At 44.2% G+C, this 19,602-nt stretch overlaps 1 protein-coding gene across 1 annotated transcript in view; it reads right to left on the bottom strand.

Moving 5' to 3' along the window:
- The window catches only part of TIPRL (TOR signaling pathway regulator), a 30,964-nt gene extending 30,234 nt beyond the window's left edge, over positions 1–730 (bottom strand). The window contains exon 1 of the mRNA XM_026509435.4: positions 471–730. Within this exon, the coding sequence (XP_026365220.1) occupies positions 471–574 (104 nt within the window). The 5' untranslated portion in view covers positions 575–730. The remainder of the gene's footprint in view (positions 1–470) is intronic.
- Positions 731–19,602: the final 18,872 nt, after the last annotated feature.

Raw genomic sequence — 19,602 nt, 5'->3', positions numbered from 1 at the left:
CGGTATTATAATGGCCTGTCTCTCTCATAAGACTGAATTCCTGGAAGCAGAGGCTCTCTCATCTCCTATATTTCAAGTGCCTGGCACAGCACCTGACGTGCTAAAAACCAAGCGCACGTATCATCCCCGCTATCAACCCCCAAGAAAACGGGTCACAGCCACGCAGAAAGAAACGGTCTAAAGGCGTCTCGGGCTGGGGCAGGTAGAGACCTAGGGCGAGGGCGAAGTCCACCAGCCCAGTCATGCTCTGCTCAAACCCGCGCGGAGTGACAGTTGCACGAACGCAACGCCGGGCGAAACCCCACCGAAGGACAGGAGGTGGCCAAGGGATTCTCCCCCAATGTGGTTCAAGGGTCCCGTCCTCACCGACGGAGCCTCCGCCCCGGCGAGGGTTGGGGCTGCGCGCAGCTCGCCCTGCCTCCCGCCCAGGCCCAGCTCCCCGGCCCGCGCCCCGAGTCCCGGAGCCTCACTTCTCCACATCCGCTGACTTCATGATGTGGGTCTTGGACGCCGTCAGCTTCCAGGGCCCGAAGGAGAAGTCCTGGTGGCTGCTCTGGAAGCCGTGGATCATCATGGCCGAGGCGGCGCCGGTGCGGGCCTCACGGAACAGGCTGGAGCAGCGGCGGCAGCGGCAGCGGCAGCGGCACGGCGGACACCGGTTCCTCCGCCTCCGTCCGGCCCAGCCCCCTCGGCTTCCGAGCCGTTACCATGCCCAGCTCCTCCCCGCCCCGCCCCCTGCCGGCCGACCTGGACGCGGGCCCTCCTTTCGCCTTCACCGCCCCTTGGACTTTTGCTTCCGGGACCAGTTGCTAATGTTGCGTGACCCACGTCGTACGTCACGATGCACCGGAAAACAGAAAAGGGGAGAAACTGCTGAGGGGCGGGTCTTCGGCTGCAGGGGGTGTGGTCAGGGACGCACCGCCCCTCCCGCTGGACTCTTTGGATGACGTCATCTGATAGTATTTTACAGAACGCCGGAGTATCTTACAGAACGCCGGAGAAGGCGAATTTGGCAAGATCTTTACAGACCTCGCAAAGCACTGTCATTATCTCGCATGTTGGCGAATCAGTGTTCAGAGGAAATGTCCTGTATTTTTCTGTTGAGACCAAAAAACAGAAGTCCTTTAGCATTTAGGAGGTCCAGTACCTAGTGTTACATGATTCAAAAGTGGACATCTAACTACTGTTGACTAAGATAAACTACTATCAAAAATTCAGACTTCGGACAGTTCAAGACTCTCCTGCTCTAGATCCCTGGTATAGTGGAAGCAACATTGGAGAAACTGGTATTAATTCCATTTTTGCAGTGCCGTTTTGGGCGTCCTTGGGCAAACCTCTAAGGATTTTGGCTTCAGTTGCCTCAAAACGAGATGGCTTGATGTTAGGACAGCTCCCAAATCTGTCTTTCTGGCCTCATTTTCAGACAGTCGCTCTCAGCTCTACCCATGTCCACTCAGCCCTACTTCTAAGCCCTTATCCTTGCTGTTCTGTCTCTTAAACTATTAAGTATATTCAGACGTATCCTTTTTCAGACTCAACCTGGCACCTTTGGAAAATATAGATTCTCCAGCCCCGCTGCCTCGCCCTAGCCAAGGAATGATTTGCCTTGAACGGACACATCTTCAAAAGGCTTTTCCTGAAGCCTGGACCTGTATTTACTTCTCCCTCTGAGCCAACATGTTGATTTAAGTCAACTTCAGGGTCCACTTATTCAGCCAAATGAGTATCAAAATGTGAGCACCTGCTATTTGCCAAGCATTTGTTTTTATAACAAAACAGCACTCTCGCCCTATCTTGAAATGGAGATTGACGATGGAATTCTGAGACATGATTTCAGTGATACAAGGCAGGACCCCTTTCCCCTCAAAATGTATGTTATCTATCTATCTGTCCAGTTTCATCTAAAATTTCGATTGCTTCAACTAGGGCAATGGGCCACTGATTTGCTTAATCAGTCATTTACAATTTAGTCTAAACGATTTTATTATATCATTTTCTATGAGCTGGCCTTGATAGAGAAGTGCCAGACCACACTATCCAGACCTGAATTAGTGCTTTCCCACCTACCCTTTCAAAACATTTCTCCCCTTCCCATCTTTTCCTAAGCAGGCTAGGATGAAGACTTCCTATTAGAAGGATATTTTTATTTAAATTTAAAATCTAACAATTAAGCCCCTTATCTCAATGGCCTCCAATTCAGCACGTTATTAGAAACTTTAAGACTAAAATTCTCTGAGAAACAAATCTTTAAAGGTACAACTTAAAGCACTCACACATTAGAAAGAAAGAAAGATATTTAGGCATTAAGTGGGTTTTGTCTGTGCCCATTCAAGTACTATCATGCAACAACTATCTGCTTTATTAAGCTGGTTCTTGGGAAGGAGTAACACCTGGGACTTGATTTTTCAACAGATTGGGCAAAGGATGTTTGAGCCACCCAAACAAACCATCCACTGTACAAGTTTGTCAGGATTCAGTTCTGAGGGACGCCTGAGTGGCTCGGTTGGTTAAGCATCTGCCTTCGGCTCAGGTCATGATCTCAGGGTCCTGGAATCGAGTCCTCTGCTCAGCGGGGAGCCTGCTTCTCCCTCTGCCTGCCACTCCCCCTGCTTGTGTGCTCTCTCGCTCTCTCTGACAAATAAATACATAAATGTTTAAAAATTTTTTAAAAATTCAGTTCTGAAAACAACCAACTGGTTATTATAGAAATTTGCTTATTTGCTCATTACATGGGTTTTGGGGGGCACCCACTGTGGCACCAGAATCTGCTTTAGGTATAAGAACACAGCAGGGAATAAAACAGGCAAGACCCCTTTGATCTTGGAGCTCACACTGTAGTGAAGATGGGCAAAAAGCAAGTAAACACGAAATTTATGATTTCAGACAGGGTTAAATTCTGTGCAGAACATTAAGCAACTTAGGTGGAAATGGTTGTATGCGTGTATGTGTTTGTGTGTGTTTGGGGATATAGAGAGCAGACTGGTATAGATGAGTGATCAGAAGAGCCCATTACTGGGAGTGTCTAGGAGATGGAATGTAGGCATGGGGCAAAACAAGAAAGAACTTGATGATGCCATGCTAACAAACTTGGGACTTTTCCCAATGAGTGATTAGGGGCCACTGCATGATGGTGAGAGAGTATGATGGCCTAAACTTGTGTCTTCTTTTTTTTTTTTTAAAGTTTTATTTATTTGTTTGTCAGAGAGAGAGAGAGAGTGAGCACAAGCAGGGGGGGAGGGGCAGGCAACGGAAACAGAGAAGCAGGCTCCCCCCTGAGCAAGGAGCCTGATGCTGCGGGACTTGATCCCAGGACTCTGGGATCATAACCTGACCCGAAGGCAGATGCTTAACCAACTGAGCCACCCAGGCGTCCCTAAACTTGTGTCTTCAAAGTGAGATACATATCCCTATCATCATGGTGCAAAATGCGCTGGAGCAAAAGAAGAAAATATTAGTACTTCTATTTAAATTTATTTCATCTTTTCTAGTTCTGGCTTTGTGCGTGTTTCCTAATGTACATACTGTATCACATAGTCATACGCATTTTATTTGCAAACAAATATTGGGATGCATGCTTGATTTTTTACAGATATTAATGGCAAGTGATCAAATGACTTTGTGGACCATTAGCCCTAGTTGAAGGCAGTAGTAGAGGGTGAGAGAGAAGAGGACAGATATGAGAGAGGGCTAGGTGACTGCCTGAATGTAAGGGGAGAAACATCCAATCTGTGGCCTGGAGGTCGCAACACCATAATCAGGATACCTGTCAACTGACCTGTTGAAAGACAGGGACCACCAAGAGGAAAGACATGATCATATAAAAAGAGAGAATAATTCTCTGAGGAAGAACCTGCGGCAACAAAGTTTGACTCCCTTTGTACCCCCACATGTGAAATTCTATACCATGCACATAGGCACTGACTGCTAGAATCTGTGCAGCGTGGGGGCATTTCTGAAAGAATGGTCATGGTCATCAAAGAAAATCAATATTGTTCAAATCTGTATACTGCATCAGTTGTAATTTGGTTTAACTGTCTCTTTTATCTCAGAGCGATTCCTTTCTGCACTACAGAACAGCATACAGAAAGATTGATCTTAAAACTGCAAAGAGGGGAGCCTGGGTGGCTTAATTGGCTAAGCATCTGACTCTCCATCTCAGCTCAGGTCTTGATCTTGGGGTTATGAGTTCAAGCCCTGCATTGGACTCCACGCTGGGCATAGAGCTTACTTAAAAAAAAAAAAACTGCAAAGAATTTGGCCAAACTGCACATCCACAAGGCTACCCAGCTTTCCCTTCATTCAAGGGGTTCAGGATCTGTGCACTGACTCGGATCTGGGAATTAGGGAGGGACTCTGGCTTTCGTGGTGATACAATCCAAGTTTTGTTTCCGTTTTTGTGGTTTTTACTATACTCAGGGTTGTGTTGGTAGCACAGATCAAGTAGAACTCTAATGTACTGTTCATCTTTTTCTAGCCTAGGGACTCACCATCAGTTACTCCTGCCCAAGATCTCTGTGGGTCAACCCATTCTGATGCTCACTCTCTCTTTGCTGCCTATTATAGTTATCACGCTCACATTGTCTCTGGTCAATTAAGTACTCCTATTTGGCTTTTGCACCTTGGACATCATACCCATGATGTCTACATGCCCATGGAAATCATGGAGTCTATTCTAATGGAACATCTCCCATCTCTATTCCTGCATCGCAGAAATCAGCCAATGAAACCTTTCAAGGATGGTGGTGTACCTTTGTCATCAGTGTATTTCTTGGTAAAGGGCAGGTATTCTAGTCCTCTCCGGGGACATAATTAAGAGGTGGATGAGGAGGTTACATGAGAGAATCATTCCAACATTCTTATCTCCCTATGTCTTTGCATTACTTCTACATTAAGGCAAAGATAATCTATATCTCTACTTCTGGCATCAAGGGTCATGGTCGAGATCAGGTTTCAGTGTGAGCCTACTACAAACAAGTCCCAGCTGTTCACACCAGTACATCGAATCCACATATCAATGCATTCAGGCCACTCTAAAATTACATTCCTCTTTTGATGGACCAGCATCCTCAGCGTGGAAATAAAAATTCCCACACTTGGGGCCCCTGGGTGGCTCAGTCAGTTAACTGTCAGCCTTTGGCTCAGATCATGATCTCAGGGTCCTGGGATTGAGCCCTATGCACCCAGAAGGGAGTCTGCTTCTTCCTCTCCCTCTACTGCTCCTCCCTCCTCACTTTGCCACCCCCCCATGCTTTCTCTTTCTCAAATAAATAAAGTCTTTAAAGAAAATTCCCACACTTGCTTTCTGGAATTTTGCCAACATAAATTAGCAAAATACTGCAATTTGTTTGCTGTTTTCAAGTTCTGGATTTGATTTTGCGTCTTGTCCTCTGGATGCACTGACAGTGAAAATAGTTAAGAACCAGAAGCAATGAGAAGTGGTAGGTGTTGGGCACAGGGAGAACTCTCGCAAGGTGTCTGTCTCAGATGAGGTCATCCTAGAGCCCTGAAGCAAATCAGGACCATCTTAGAGAGAGGAAGGGGGCTGGAGATTGTGGGATCAGGGTACTTAAAGTTTTCCCAAATCTCACTGCCTCAACTGTAAATGCCTCACTCTTGATCTAAATGTTTTAAAGTCACATAAGAGAACTGCAAGCCTGCAAATTAAACCTATGCTGAAAGTCAGCCACCTGCAGGGCCATCTCTGGGGCTCATTTTGTGTTCTTTTAGCTTAGTAGCTCTAAGAGGCCAGAGATACTTATATTAGGTGACCATAGAAACTTGCTAGCTTTCTTGCTTACAACGAGCTAAGCCAAGGATTTAAGTTATGTATTCTGTTCCCGTTTAATGGTTTCCCTGACATTTTCAACATGCATACTTAAAAAGGCCTATTCATTTCTATTAGTACCCTCCTCTCAAACACCATAAGTGTCTTGGAACCCTTTCATTCCAACCACCATTTCACTTCGTATGTTATTTTCCTCCTGCACTTAAAAAAAAAATCCATTTTCTGGCTCCCCGTTTTTACTAGCTATCTAAACTGAATTTTTTCAAAAACCCTCAAAAGGAATTGTGCTTATATGAAAACAAAACAGAGGAGGTGGCAATTGGGACCCTTTGTTCCATCCTGAAGTAGGGGAGGAGAAGAAAAGTTCTTATGAAAAGTGGAGAGACACCACAGATGTGTGAGATGGCTGGTGGAGCCCAGCAGCAGAGAGAGCAGTTCACAGAGGGTTAGCCTGGGGCCTAGGAGTGTCTCCTTAAGTGCTACAGGAGGCCTCAGTACCCCTCAGCTTATTGATGAAGCGAGTACTAAACACAGAAACACATTCCCTAAGGGAGCTTCTTAGTCAAGTTACTCTTGGTTGCAAGGAACAGAATCCCTCTTCAAACTAGCTTTAGGAAAGTACTCTATTCTATGTGTTTAAGAATCTGGGGTTACCTCATGGAATATGCCTCGAACGTGAACAACCGGGCCTCGCAAGAGAGGAATGAGGAGTTGGAAAGCCTGGGGGTCTGGTTAGCCCTACTCAGTCTCTCTCTTGTCTCCCACTCTCTCTCTTTCCCTTTGCTCTTGTCTATGCATCTACTTCCTTCTCCTCTCTTTGCAGACCAGGTCACTCGGCTTCTCTTTGTATGTGGCCCCCAGAGCTTCCTGGTAGATATCTTGATAGCTGTCTCTGGGTTCATATTCTAAATTTCCAGAAGAGAGAATCTGACTGGCTCAGCGTGAGTCGGGTGTCCGGCATAGCCCAGTCAGCGTGATAAACGGGGCCATGTTGGTACAAACCGCTCGACTTTGGAGACAATGGTTCTCAGAGATGGATACACACTGCATGCCCTGCCCCCAAAGTCTGTAACAGTGAGCTTTGGGCTGATTAGGGGAGGGACAGAAGGGTTTGGAAGTGTGTGGTACTGTGAGTTTAGGCAAGTCCCAGTGGGGACAGAATGGGATAGGAAAAAAGAAACTGAAAGAGAAATTATAGAATTTAACCTCTACCTACTTAACAGTTTTCTGTGACCAAAAACAGATGTCTAAGCAACACCTTGGCAAGGTCTGGGGACCCACAAGAGCATGGATTAAAGGTGAGCACTAGGTTATTTCAAAAGTCAAAATGGGAACTTTGTAGAGTCATCAAATACGTGAAACGGGAGTTTCTGCTTATAAGATCAGTCCGCTAGGTCTCTCACAGCCAGGGACAACCCAATAGACACCCAGTTGGCTTATGAGAAATCCAGTTTTTGAGAATTAACACTCCTACTTAGGCTTCTGGGGCATTTCTGTGAATTTAGGGGGAGGACTGATGTGAATTCTCACCTGCTGGGAGAACTGCTGGGCTCCAGGAAGCACGAGCCACTGTGTGGCCAGCCACATAGTGGTCCCTACGTCTGTTGAGGCTCTCAGGTCACTCTAGTGGCTGAGAGTGGAGAGGATGTGGGGAATCAGGAGCATTGTTGGTATTAATTTTTTTTTTGTCTGTGATGCTAATTTTGGCATTAGAGTTTTCATCACACAAATACTGTTGTGCTTTGTTGTGTAATATGTATGATGCAGGGACCCATCGTGAGTGTAGATTTAAGTGTGTGGCATGGGACAGTGGCAAACAAGCTGAAGGAATGACAGCAAATCACATTATTTTAGAATAATTTATAAAGGGAATCAGGGGCACTGTATCTTTGTGACAATTACTCATGTTAACTGTTGGAGTAACTGGTCCATTTCATAGAGAATTGGTGTTGCTTTGGTATAAATGAACAGTCATTTGGGGACTCAGGAGAATGTAAACACACAAAAGACCTTGATTCAAATGTTATCTTAAAAGATTGTGAGAAGATACTGGATAATTCCTCAAGAAGACATATTATACTCTCAAAAGTGTTTTTATAGAATAGAGTCTAGAAAAGGTATATTTTTGTATGTGTGTGCTTTAATTCAGGCCACAGAAAGGCTAAGCGCTAAAACTGCAGAGAATGCACAGATTTACTCAGGGAACAACCGTATGCTAACTTTTGAAGACAGAAATGAGCAAGCGAACCACGGATTTTAAGTCCTCTACCTGAGAAACTCGGATTAAAAATGAAACAAATAGAACCATTACAGGAATTCATGCTCTTCTTGTCCAGGGATACTGTATGGCCAAAATATCTTTCTTTCTTTTTACTGCTTATTTTGGGGCCAAAACGAGGATAAAAGACACTGAGGCAAGTTACATGCGGGGACCTTGAATGGACAAATAGGCTTTCTTTCTGAAGGTGTAATTTTAAATGTAAGTTCAAAACCTGGAGGCGGAATGAGCTGGTAGAGGTGGGATGAGGGAAGACAGGGCCGGGATCTGAGGCGATTCTCAGCTGGGATCAGGGGTCTCCCTTGGTGGGCACGAGCAGAAGGCTATGCCTCTAGCTGTGACCGGGGACCTAGAAGCAGAGCCCATCACTAGTATGAGTTCCAAGGTTGATGTTAAAATGAAAAGAAAAACAAATCCTAAGGGATTATTGCTGTCATCGGGTACAATCGATCAGACTAGCCTGAGGAGAGAAGAAGAAAGGATTAGGCTTTGGCAAGCGGACTCTTCAACGTTGACCTTGAAATGGGAAAAGTCGAACTAGGCGTTGGAGGGGAACATAAATGGATAAGCACCAGGGATCCCGAGTCAGGCTGCCTGGGCTCCAAACTTGGGTCCTCGCTTGCTAGTTGTGTGGTCTCTGCCGACCCTCACTTTGTTCACTAGTTTTTCTCACTGTTATTCCTCATCATGGCAGACCTCACGGGGTGGGCAGGAAAGCGAAAGGAGAGAATACATACGAGTATCCAGCACAGGGCCTCTCAGCGGTGCGTATTCACTACACGATCCATGGGCATACACGGAGTCACAGCAGTGCATGCCTGTCATTCCGCGATGCTCCTTCCCCAAGCGTGGTCCTGAGGCCACGTGCATCAGAACGGCCTGAAATGCTTCCCAAAAATTACATTCCTCCCGCCCCTCCCAGAACTACTAATTGAGAATCTGTAAGAGTGGGATCTGATCTGAGGGGGGGACTTCATTTGTAACAGGGTCCTCACACTAATCTTACGTACCCTAAACTCAGAATCTTCAGACCGTGGCACCCTCGGGGGCCACTAAAAAGCTAGAGCATTCACCAGAGAGAGCAGAAGCGGTGGGGATAAAATGGGAGGTCCCTACAGATCACTAGACACCGTGGTTTTCTTCTGGGGGGGTGTGCGTGTGCAAGCACACGTGAGCACTATGAAGGGAGCGGGTGGGAGGCGGCCGATACAGAGTGATGATTTTTTGGACACGAGTCTGTGCCAGACACAGTGATAAGTTATTTACAAAATGAGTTCATTTCATGCTTCACATGAATAAAAATTAACATCAACTCTTCTTTTACGTAAAAATGGGTTATCTCAGATGCAGCTAACCGTATTTGTGAAACACCTGATGTTACTACCACAGACCACGGCCCACGTCCTGCTAACCTACAAGTAGGTTATTCCTAATTTCAGTGAAGGGGCAGCCAACAAGTAAAACAGCTCCTGGGGACATCCTGCTAGGATTGTGGCTGCATAGACTATCTGCTGAGCATCAAGCCACCTGGAGAATGGCAGGGCTGAGCAGAGAAAGGCAACAGAAGGCCCGTTGCCAAGTCTGTCAGACAAGCCTGAGGGTGACAGAGAGGAGGAGGGTGAGAGAATGGTAAAGTGGGGTGATTTGGCCTCAGAGGGTGGGGGTTTTAGGTAGAGTTGGAAAAGTAATGTTTCTGAAGCATCAGTGTGGAGTCAGGAGCCCACCACCATCTTGGAGGTACATGGGGTTAAAAAGAATGAGCTGCCCAGCTCACAAGGGCTGTGAGGGAAGCAGAGTCCTCACAGAAGACAGATATCAGTTAAGGAATTTGAAAGGAGCAGTCTATAAACAGTTCAAAAATGTCTGTAAGAATTGGTTTTTCACGGATATTGGTGAATGGCACCTCCATCTTCTTCCTTCCCCTCCCCTTCTCTCTCTCTCTCTCTCATTCTCTGTCTCTCTCTTTCCCACCTCTGGGCCTTTGCACGAACGCCTCCTAGGCTGAGAATGCCCCTCATCCCACTCCATCTGGCTCGCTCAAATATTCCCTCAGAAACAGGCCCCAGTGTTTTGTCTTTGAGAAAATCTTCCTCACCATCCCCTCCCCACCTCCCCGTCAGCACGAAATGCCTCTTCAGTGTTGTCACCATACCTTCTATCCACCGTCATCAAAGCTCTTCTCTCATCATATAGTAATTATCTGCCTGTTCCTCTGTTTCTCTCAATATCCTATAAGCCAGTGATTTTCAAATGTTAGTGTGCAACAGAGCTACTTAGAGGGTTTATTACGATAGATCGCTGGGCCCTGCCCCCAGAGTGTCTGAATCACTCTGTCCAGGGAGCTCTGATAATTTGCATTTCTAGTAAGTTCCAAGGGGATATTGATGTTGCTGGTCCAGGTAACACACATCAAGAACGTGTGTGGGAGAGGCCGTGGGTTGATATTTCCCAATCGCAGCACAGTGTCTGGCATATGATACGTCCTCAATGGGTGCTTGTTGAATAAATAAATCAAGAAAGCTCATGTGGATTTTCAGCAGTGTATGAAGCAAACTTTGTCCCTGGTTTCATCATAGCGTCCCAACCTCCCTTCTTCTACTTCTGTTAACATCAGTCCCCTATGAGCAGTGAGTTCCTTTCAGCTTCCCCTGTCTTCCTGATGCAGGTCTGGTCATTGTGGAACCTTACAGAAGTCTGCTGTCCCGGGCACTGCTTTGCAAAACTTGCTTCATGGCTTCCTACCTTTGCCAGTTAAAACTCATTTTCCTTCTGTCCCATTATCTCAGTACTCATCAGGTAATGAACAAAATTCTCTCATAAACTAATTTAAACAAATGTGCTAGTGATTTAATGTTAGTGATTTGCATGTCCCTCCTGTTTAATTATAAATTTATATTTTCACAGAGCTCTTCAATGTCTTTTTGCAAGGCATTTAAAAGTTGTTGTTGTTGTTGTTGTTTTTTAAAGTTTAGGCTTGTGCCTGGACTTATTCATGGATTCATAAGGATTTATCGAGAGCCAACCATGATGCAGGCACTTGCTAGGTCCTGAGGAATCAAAGACGAGTAAGACAGGGTACATATCCTTAGGAACTTACTTCTACACCTAGGAGACAGACACGTAAGCAGTGTCCCTAACGCCAATAGACACATGTGTGAAATGCTATGGAAATACAGAGAAAGGGGCCACTGACCAGGCTGGAATGATTGCAGGATTGTCACGTGAAAGCAGACCAGAAAAGAAGCTATGAACCTCTCATGGAGAAGGGAAGAAGGAACAGTATGATGTCTTAGGTAAACTACAGGGAGCTTGGGAGGAGGCTAGACCCTACCAATATACCTCATTCTTATTAAAAAACCATTAGGGTTTTTGTTTTGTTTTGTTGGTCATGCTATAAATTAGCAGTTAATAAAAGTTTAATCTCATTAGGATAAATAATTTTATAACATTTCAAAAGAGAGATTTCTGACAACCCAATTATTCTAAGATCTCAATAATGAAACCACGTTTCTAATAAAACAAAAATAATTTGGAAATCTTTTACATTTGGTTTCACTTTCCCTGAGCAAACTCTGATGGGAGAAATGGGCACCAGGAAACTTCTAAGTGTCAGGAAGAGGCAGCTTAGATCTCAACTCATCTTTCAGAATCCCCACGGTGAAGGGTACCCATGACACACATAGGGGAGGACTGGGGCTGGGTCTACATAAACACAGATAAAACGACCTAGTGCTGAAAATAGTCTACTCTGTTCAATTTCCTGTGAGTCTCAATAGGAAGAATGAGCAATAAAATAATTGCTTTGTATCTTAACAGTGTGATTCTACCTTTCCAATGAGCAACACTGAACCGAACTGTAGCTCTACCGGGCTCTCTTTGCATGACCTATGTCACCCTCAGGTCACAAACTTTCCTTCCTACTTCCTCAAGTCCATTGATTGCCGTCCTAGTCCTCCTGCTCCCCATTCACAATAACTTCCAATTCCTCACTGATTCATGCGTTGAGTTGAAGCTATTATAACAACTCCTCAATTTTGAGCTCTTCAAGGGCAGGGGCCTTTGTCTTACTCATGTTTCCGTCCTCAGAGCCTGTTTGGGACTGTGAATGACACAATAGTCATTCAACAAACCATTCAAGGGAACAGACAGATGATCCAGGGTTTGGGCAATGGTAGGAAGGGCCAGGCTGGAGACTGGAGGAACTCCCAAGGGGTCAAGGCAGGGCTTGGGATGGATTCCAGAGATAGTTGGTGGGAGGAAACCCGTGGAGACAGGGACCCCTTCAGGAGAAATCCAACAGTAGACCGGGAGAGAAATTCCTGTTCATCCGGGAAGCACACATGGGTAGGGCGATCCAGGCTGAAGATCCAGTCACAGATCTGAGGACCAAGAGCAGGACTCAGGCTCCACAGCCAGAAGAGAGGAAGGCGGGACCCCATCCACAGAAAGGTGATGTGACAAACAAAGAATGGTGTGAAAGCATGGGACACATAGGGAGACAAGGGGGAGCCATCACTCAAGGCAGAGGCTCAGTCATGGAGAAACGAGGGAAGAACTTAGTCCCTGAGCTGAGACCAGTCTTTCCTTGTCATGTGTATCGTTAGATCAAGTCCCTCAGAACTTGAAATCACTAGAGAAAGTCTCCATACCTTACAACCAAAGAGCTCAGTGGAAACAAGAACTTACTTTCAAAATCTCCTTGAGTCCCCCTACCCACAGCCCTTCATGCCCAAGTTTGCACATAAAATGTAAAAGGGAGGCCAGGTTCTGTGCAGGGGTGGGAGTAGAATGAGAGAATAAGAGAATTCTGACTTGGAGGAACTCAAAGGGGAGGGGAGGAGCACGTTAAGGATGAAAAAATAAATATAAAGCAGGATAAGTGGTTAGGGAGAAGGGATGTAGAAAATCCATAGGATTTGAGGAGCGGGGAGAAGACCAGAGCCGATTGCATCCAAACTTACTTACTTACTAACTCATTAGTAAAGGAGACATAGAAACCAGCCATTGCAAATGCTAGGAGGCTGAGAAATAGATTCGCTGAGGTAACTTGCAGAACAAATAAAGAGGCCCAGATGATATTGGGCTTTATTATTACCTCAACAAGAAAACAATTCTCTTTTCCTAACAGAGCTAGAGCTAATTGATTTCTTCATAACCATATTTCAGTTGAACAAATATTTCCTAATAAAGGCACAATTCACGAATCAACTCGATTGCAGTATCACAGTCTCTTTCTTATTACCGAACCCCCTAAGAAATATTTCTTTCTTTCTTTCTTTCTTTCTTTCTTTCTTTCTTTCTTTCTTTCTTTCTTTCTTTCTTTCTTTCTTTCTTTCTTTCTTTCTTTTTTTCTCCTGTGAAGTACATCTCATGTGAAACCTGGGAGTTAGGGTGGTTGCTACCTAAATAAGTGGAAAATTCAAATGGTATTTGAAACCAAGGGCGGTCACTTAAGCTTGGCTATAACGAGGTTTGTCAAGAAGTGACCGAATGTAAAAACCTCTTTCCTCCTTAAACGATGAAAAAAATCTTTGAGAGCTAGACGAGGTGGACTTCTGGGAAAGTGATGCAAAAGTCTGTGTGATGTAATGTAGAGACCACAGGACTTAGAGTACTTGACCTGCTAGTTTCCGAAGTCTGCTACTCCTTGCTGTTCCATAATGGCCTTAGATAATGTTTTCAATCCGGATTTTTGTAACATAATAGTAATAGTAATAATAATGATGATGATGATGCTAGAACGACTTCCCTTAGCTTCCCCCCAGATGTGCGGCCCTTCATAAAACATTAATTGCTAGGCAAGTATCCATTACTATAATGATTAAAATGTTCAAACACACACCTCTGATTGTGAAGCAAATGTGGAAAGATACGGGGGACTATTACTTGACCCTAACACAGAATTCTAGAAATCCCGATGATTTTAGCTCTTTGTTCTGACTAGAAATCTAAGAGTAGTTCTGAAGCCACTCCGGTGACAGAGCCGATAAAGAGCGTGGCCTGGGGAGGAGCTACTTCCCAGAATCCTCCAGGTCTCCTTTGTCAGGTCCTCAGACCACACCCCAATCCGCAGTTAGCCATCTTTCAAAGACTGCATTATTCTGTGTGTTCCAGCGTGTATGAGCTTGGGTGCTGGAGCGGGAAAAGAGGCCAGTGATCTGGATCACAATGCCGGGAAAGAGCCACTTCAGACATAATGACAGAGGGGGAGTCTAGATGTGTAAGAAAGGGGAAGCAGCAATTGCTTGACTAAGGGCACACACAGTCAGGAGAGCGTCCATTTTGTATCTTCTGTATTGTAGGCACTGTTCCAGATAATACTGAGGTAAAAGACATCACTTCTGATCTTAGGAAGCAGGCAGTGTATTTAGGAAAGTGACACATCTCCATAAAAAGAGACATGGGCTCTCTTCCTCAGACTGCCAGCTGAGGAGGCAGCCATGTCTACCCAGCAACATGGCTACCCTCCAGGGCCAGACAGGGATGCCCAACAATGGTTCTGGGGCAACAGGAAAGCAGCACGTGCTGTCCAGAGGCTTCTGGAGGTTCCTAGTCCACAGCATCCAGGAGCTGGAAGCATTCCTGTTCTGCAAGAGATCTTACTGTTCTGAGATCGCTCACAATGTTTCCTCCAAGAACCACAAAGCCATCGTGGAAAGGGCGGCCCAGCTGGCCCTCAGAGTCACCAAATCAATCCCAGGCTACAGAGCGTGGGAAGTGAATAGATAGCTCGCGTGCACACTTGCTCTGTGGTAAATAAATCCTTGACAACTCTGGGGGCAGAAAGAAAGACATGACACAATCTGTCTATGTGAGCTCCGTGCCAGCCAAGACTTTGTCTTCTTCAGCTCAGGGTGCCCACCCCTCAGAGAGTACTGAAGAAGTGTCAGATGAGTGAAAGGAGAATTCAGCGAGATAAATATATGCCTCAGGAGTCCAGAGAAAGGAATGTTGCCTAGTGGTCAGGGGAGGCATACCTGGATGGTGTTTACGTCAGGACTTAATGATGAAGTAGGATTCAAACTGCAGAAGAGGAAAAATGACTCCAAGTGCTGAAGCATCACATCCAGAGGCCAAGAGCTCAGAACACCCAAGAGAATGATCAAAAAAACGGGCAGGAGCAGTGGTCCGTTATAGACAGATCTCCACACGCCACAGCTCTGCGAGCTATGTATTATCACCGTCCATTCTACAGATGAGGAAGCTGAGCGTAAAAGTTCAATAACCGACCTCCCCACCATCACATAGTAATAAAGCAAATAAGAGAAAGAATAAAGATATGGAAGATATTTGCAAGCACACACGATATAGCCTATGTATTTTCTTTAAATTCAACTCAGGTCTCCAGCCAAGTAGAATCAGGACTCCTCACCCCACTGCAATCCACCCCTATCTTTAGGGTAATGCAAAGGTCTTCAGGCTCTAGATCTCATGCAGGCAAAAGTGCTTGAGGAGGCCTGTCTGGTCTTGGCCCACATGCTCACCCGGAGATGCCCACAGCCCCAGCCTGCAGGCTTGCTCAAGCACATAGGCCCTGCTGCCCCTGCTCAGCCTCCTGAGAGTTCCAGTGCTCGGGGGTCCTGCCCTCTCCCAGGCTTCAGGATCTATGGAGGAGGGTGGGGACTGAGGTCTCTGCCACGCATGGTTCCCCTGATTCTCTGTATCTTTCTCACTTGGGAGATATCTCAGTGTCTCTGTTTTTGCCTATCTCCCACTTCCCTCCCCTCCCTTCTGCCTTTCCCACCAAACCATGCAAATCTCCCTTGAAACAAGAAGTCCTTTTGGAGTCGGGGAGCAAAATACTGAGAGCACAGCGCAGATAGCTTTTTCTCTTGGACAATTCCACAGCAATAAAAAGAAAAACAAAATTCCAATTAATATTGCAATAAATTAATCTACCACAAAGATACCTTTTTTTTTTTAAGTTTGCTGTATGACAGGGACTATATCAAGACTTTTACCCACGAGGTAGGTACAGTTATTATCCCCATCTTATAGTTAAAGAAACCAGAGCTTAGAGAAGTCAAGTGTCTTACTTAAGATCACAAGATTCCCAAGTGATAGAATCAAAAGTCAAGTTCAAGAATGTCTGGCTGGAAAGGCTGAGTTCTCTTCACTATGCCATATAAGGGAAGCAATCCTTCCCCTCTAGGGTCAGAGCAGAGGTTTCTTTATTCTTTCTCTTGAAAAAAAATAACAAACCCCCAAACTTACATAATTACAGACTCTGTATTAAGTAACAAATTTAAGAAGAAACTTACTCTTGGTCTCATAAAAACTCACATCAATTTTCATTTGCCTTTGTCACCTTCTAGAACTTTGCATTTGCATACTTAATTTTTATGGATTTACCATAATAACATAGAATTTTATAGTATACATTCTCAATTACCACTCCACCACTACAGTTTTATTGTCTTAACATATTTTATATATTCTGTATATCGTATGTAAATTATACATTTTTCTTTCTTACACATACACATACATATATTTCTATAATCTTACTATTTTGTTCTGTTACACCACTTTTGCCCTCTCCCTGTGCCCACCCCTGCCGCCCAACAGAAACAATTACAGACTGGTGTGTATTGCCTATACATTTCTCCCTGGTGCTATTGAGAAATTGGCCATTGTTTTTTTTTCCATATACTTCTACAATATATGGTTTCATACACTTCTATGCCCATATATATATATATATATATATATATATACATATATATATATGTATATATATACATATATATACTTACTTATTGCTATATTTGCTTAACAACAGTGAAAATCCTTCCAGATCAATTGATGTCACTTTAACTCTTTATTAGTTAATAATATAATCCATAGTATGGTTATTCTAGTTTATTTAACCTTTCCTCTATGAATGGGTATTTACCTTGCTTATATATTTTTTGCCACAAAAGATAATGTTGCAATAAACTTCCCTGCATACGTATATTCTTCTGTACTGGTGTTTTTATTTCTACGGGCTAGAGTCCCAGGAGTAGGATTTCTGGGCCAAAGGGCATATATGTATTATAATTTCATAGGTGTTGCCAGACTGACTGTCAAAGGCTCTGCAAATACACACTTCACCAGCAGTGTAGAGAGCGCAGGGCCACAGTTCCAAATGCTAGTCTGAGATCACCTCCTGGAATGTCCATTTAGTAGGCATGAGGAGGGGCCCAGGAATCTGAATTTTTTTCAAAGCTTTCCATGTAATTTTAATAGGCACTAAGATTTGGGAGTTGCAGGTTTGCGCCCGCAGGACTTACTACAAGGGAGAAATAAGGGGCAGAGATCAGGAAAGCCATCTGGTGGGGACTCCCTTTTACAAAGGGCCTTCAATTAAAGCTTTTACATTATCACCAAATAAAACTATAAGTAACAGAGACACCCTGACAGAGGACTGAAAAAAGAAAATATTAACAATTCAACCTTAAATTTATGTCTCATTATCTGTCCACCCCACTGGTAATATTTGTCATTTAATAAATTTTTGTTGTTAGCACAATTGTATGGTAGAACATTGCCATCTGTGATGGGACATTTTAAATTCAACAAAGTCTATAGCTTATGTATAACGTAGGACCATCCTTCCAACGGTAATTGAACAATTCTTTCAGCAGTATTATTTTTCTATAAAAATCCTAACCATTATATCAAAAATATTTTCATATGTTCATTTTTGTTTACAGAAACAAATTAGGACATTGTATTGAATAAAATTATTATAAATATTTGCTAAAAGTAACTATTGAATATAGCATATCTTTTATAATCTTGTATCGGCATTTCTTCATTCTTTTCTTCTCTTTTCTATTCTTTCCTCCTTCCCTTCCTCCCAGTCTCTCCCTCCCTATCTGCCCCCTCCAACCTCTCCTTCACACCAGGTCCACAGACCGGGTCCGCTGGGGCTGCTGCAGCTCCAACATTGGCCACTAGGGGCCCTCTGCTCCCCTGGCCTGAGGGGAGAGGAAAACGTCTTTTCTCTTTTCCAACTTTCTTAATAGAAAAAAGTCTCATGGGTATTCTCAAAAGAATATCCCTAAACGAACCAAGGGAAAGTAAAATACATTTTTTAACGGTGCTCAAAACCGCAAATACAGTTTCTGAGTTTAGGATGACCAAAACCCACTCTTTGCTCTCTTGACGGATACAGCTAACTGGCTCCAGTGGTGGTTCGTTTTCTTCCCCATCTGAGGGAACACAAAGCAACCATAAATTAAATTGGCCATGATATGAGAGTTAGCAGGAGGGAAGCCTACTGCCTTTCAACACCTAGTTCTTAATCATCTCTCTTGGCACCACCTTGGGAGGATTCTCCCAGCTCCTGCCTCTCCTCGCTGGGGAGTTTTTCCTCTGCAGCCATCCTGACCTCTGACTTTCCCTCCAATGGCTGGGAGGAAAGATCTCCTTTAAAGGCAACAATTTTTTATTTGGGATAGATTCCTGGAAATGTTATTGTTATAGATCAAAGAGTACAAGTGTATGTAACTAGGGGTCTTTCTCCCCCAACACCAAACGCATGGTATCTTTTCCAATGGCAACAATTATCTGATTCTCCAACATCAACTGGGTGTCTGACAATTCAACTCTGACACTAACTTCTGGAGTCAGCTCAGATCGCACATGTTAAGTGTTCGGTCCCATAAGACCGCCCCCACTTCAGAGACCAGTCACAAATGGGAAGCCCAGGCTACCCACAGTTCTGTCAGGTGACCACAAATTCAGGGGTTCCCAGGATGCCTCCCTTGGTTCACTAATTTACTATAATAACTCACAGAACTCAGGAAAGCGTATTTTTACGATTACCAGTTTATTACCAAAGATAAAACTCAGGAACAGCCAGATGGAAGAGCTGCATAGGGCAGGGTGTAGGGGTGAGGGGTGCAGAGCTTCCGTGCCCTCTCCAGCTGCGGGTAGGAGTATTTCTTACAGCCTTCGCACAAAGCATGGTGTCTAACTTTTGGATTTTTGTCAATCTGATTGGTGAAAATTAGTATGTTAGTGTCATTTCTAAAAACTAAAACCTATTTCTAAACCATTTCTAAAAACTATGTTAGTGTCATTTCTAAAAACTATATATTATAAAACTATTTGTAATATATACACAGGAAGTGCATACATCACAAATACAGAGCTCACTAAATTTCCACAGTGAACATATTTGCACAACCAACACCCAGATAAAAAACCAAGAAGTTACCAGTACTACCCCCACCCCAGCCTGCCACATTCCCTCCAGTCCCGACCCACCTCGCTGCACCCACCAACCTGACTCCTAATAGCAGGGATTAGTTTGATCTCTTTTGTACTTTTTCTAAATGGAATCATATAATATAGATCTTTAGGTTCTTTTTAAAAAAAAAACTTCTCTCGATGCTTGTGAGATTCACCTGCACTGTATTATCCTATGAGATCGTAAGTCATTCATTCCCATCACTGCGTACGGTATCCCACTGTGTCAGTATTTTACGATTTATTTATACATTCTATCATTGAGGGGCCTTTAGATAGTTTCTAGTTTGGGGCTGTG

Source organism: Ursus arctos, unplaced genomic scaffold, assembly GCF_023065955.2.
Source record: "Ursus arctos isolate Adak ecotype North America unplaced genomic scaffold, UrsArc2.0 scaffold_2, whole genome shotgun sequence".
Taxonomy (NCBI): domain Eukaryota; kingdom Metazoa; phylum Chordata; class Mammalia; order Carnivora; family Ursidae; genus Ursus; species Ursus arctos.
The sequence above is the reverse complement of the archived record's forward strand: the minus strand, read 5'-3'. Positions and strand labels throughout refer to the sequence as shown.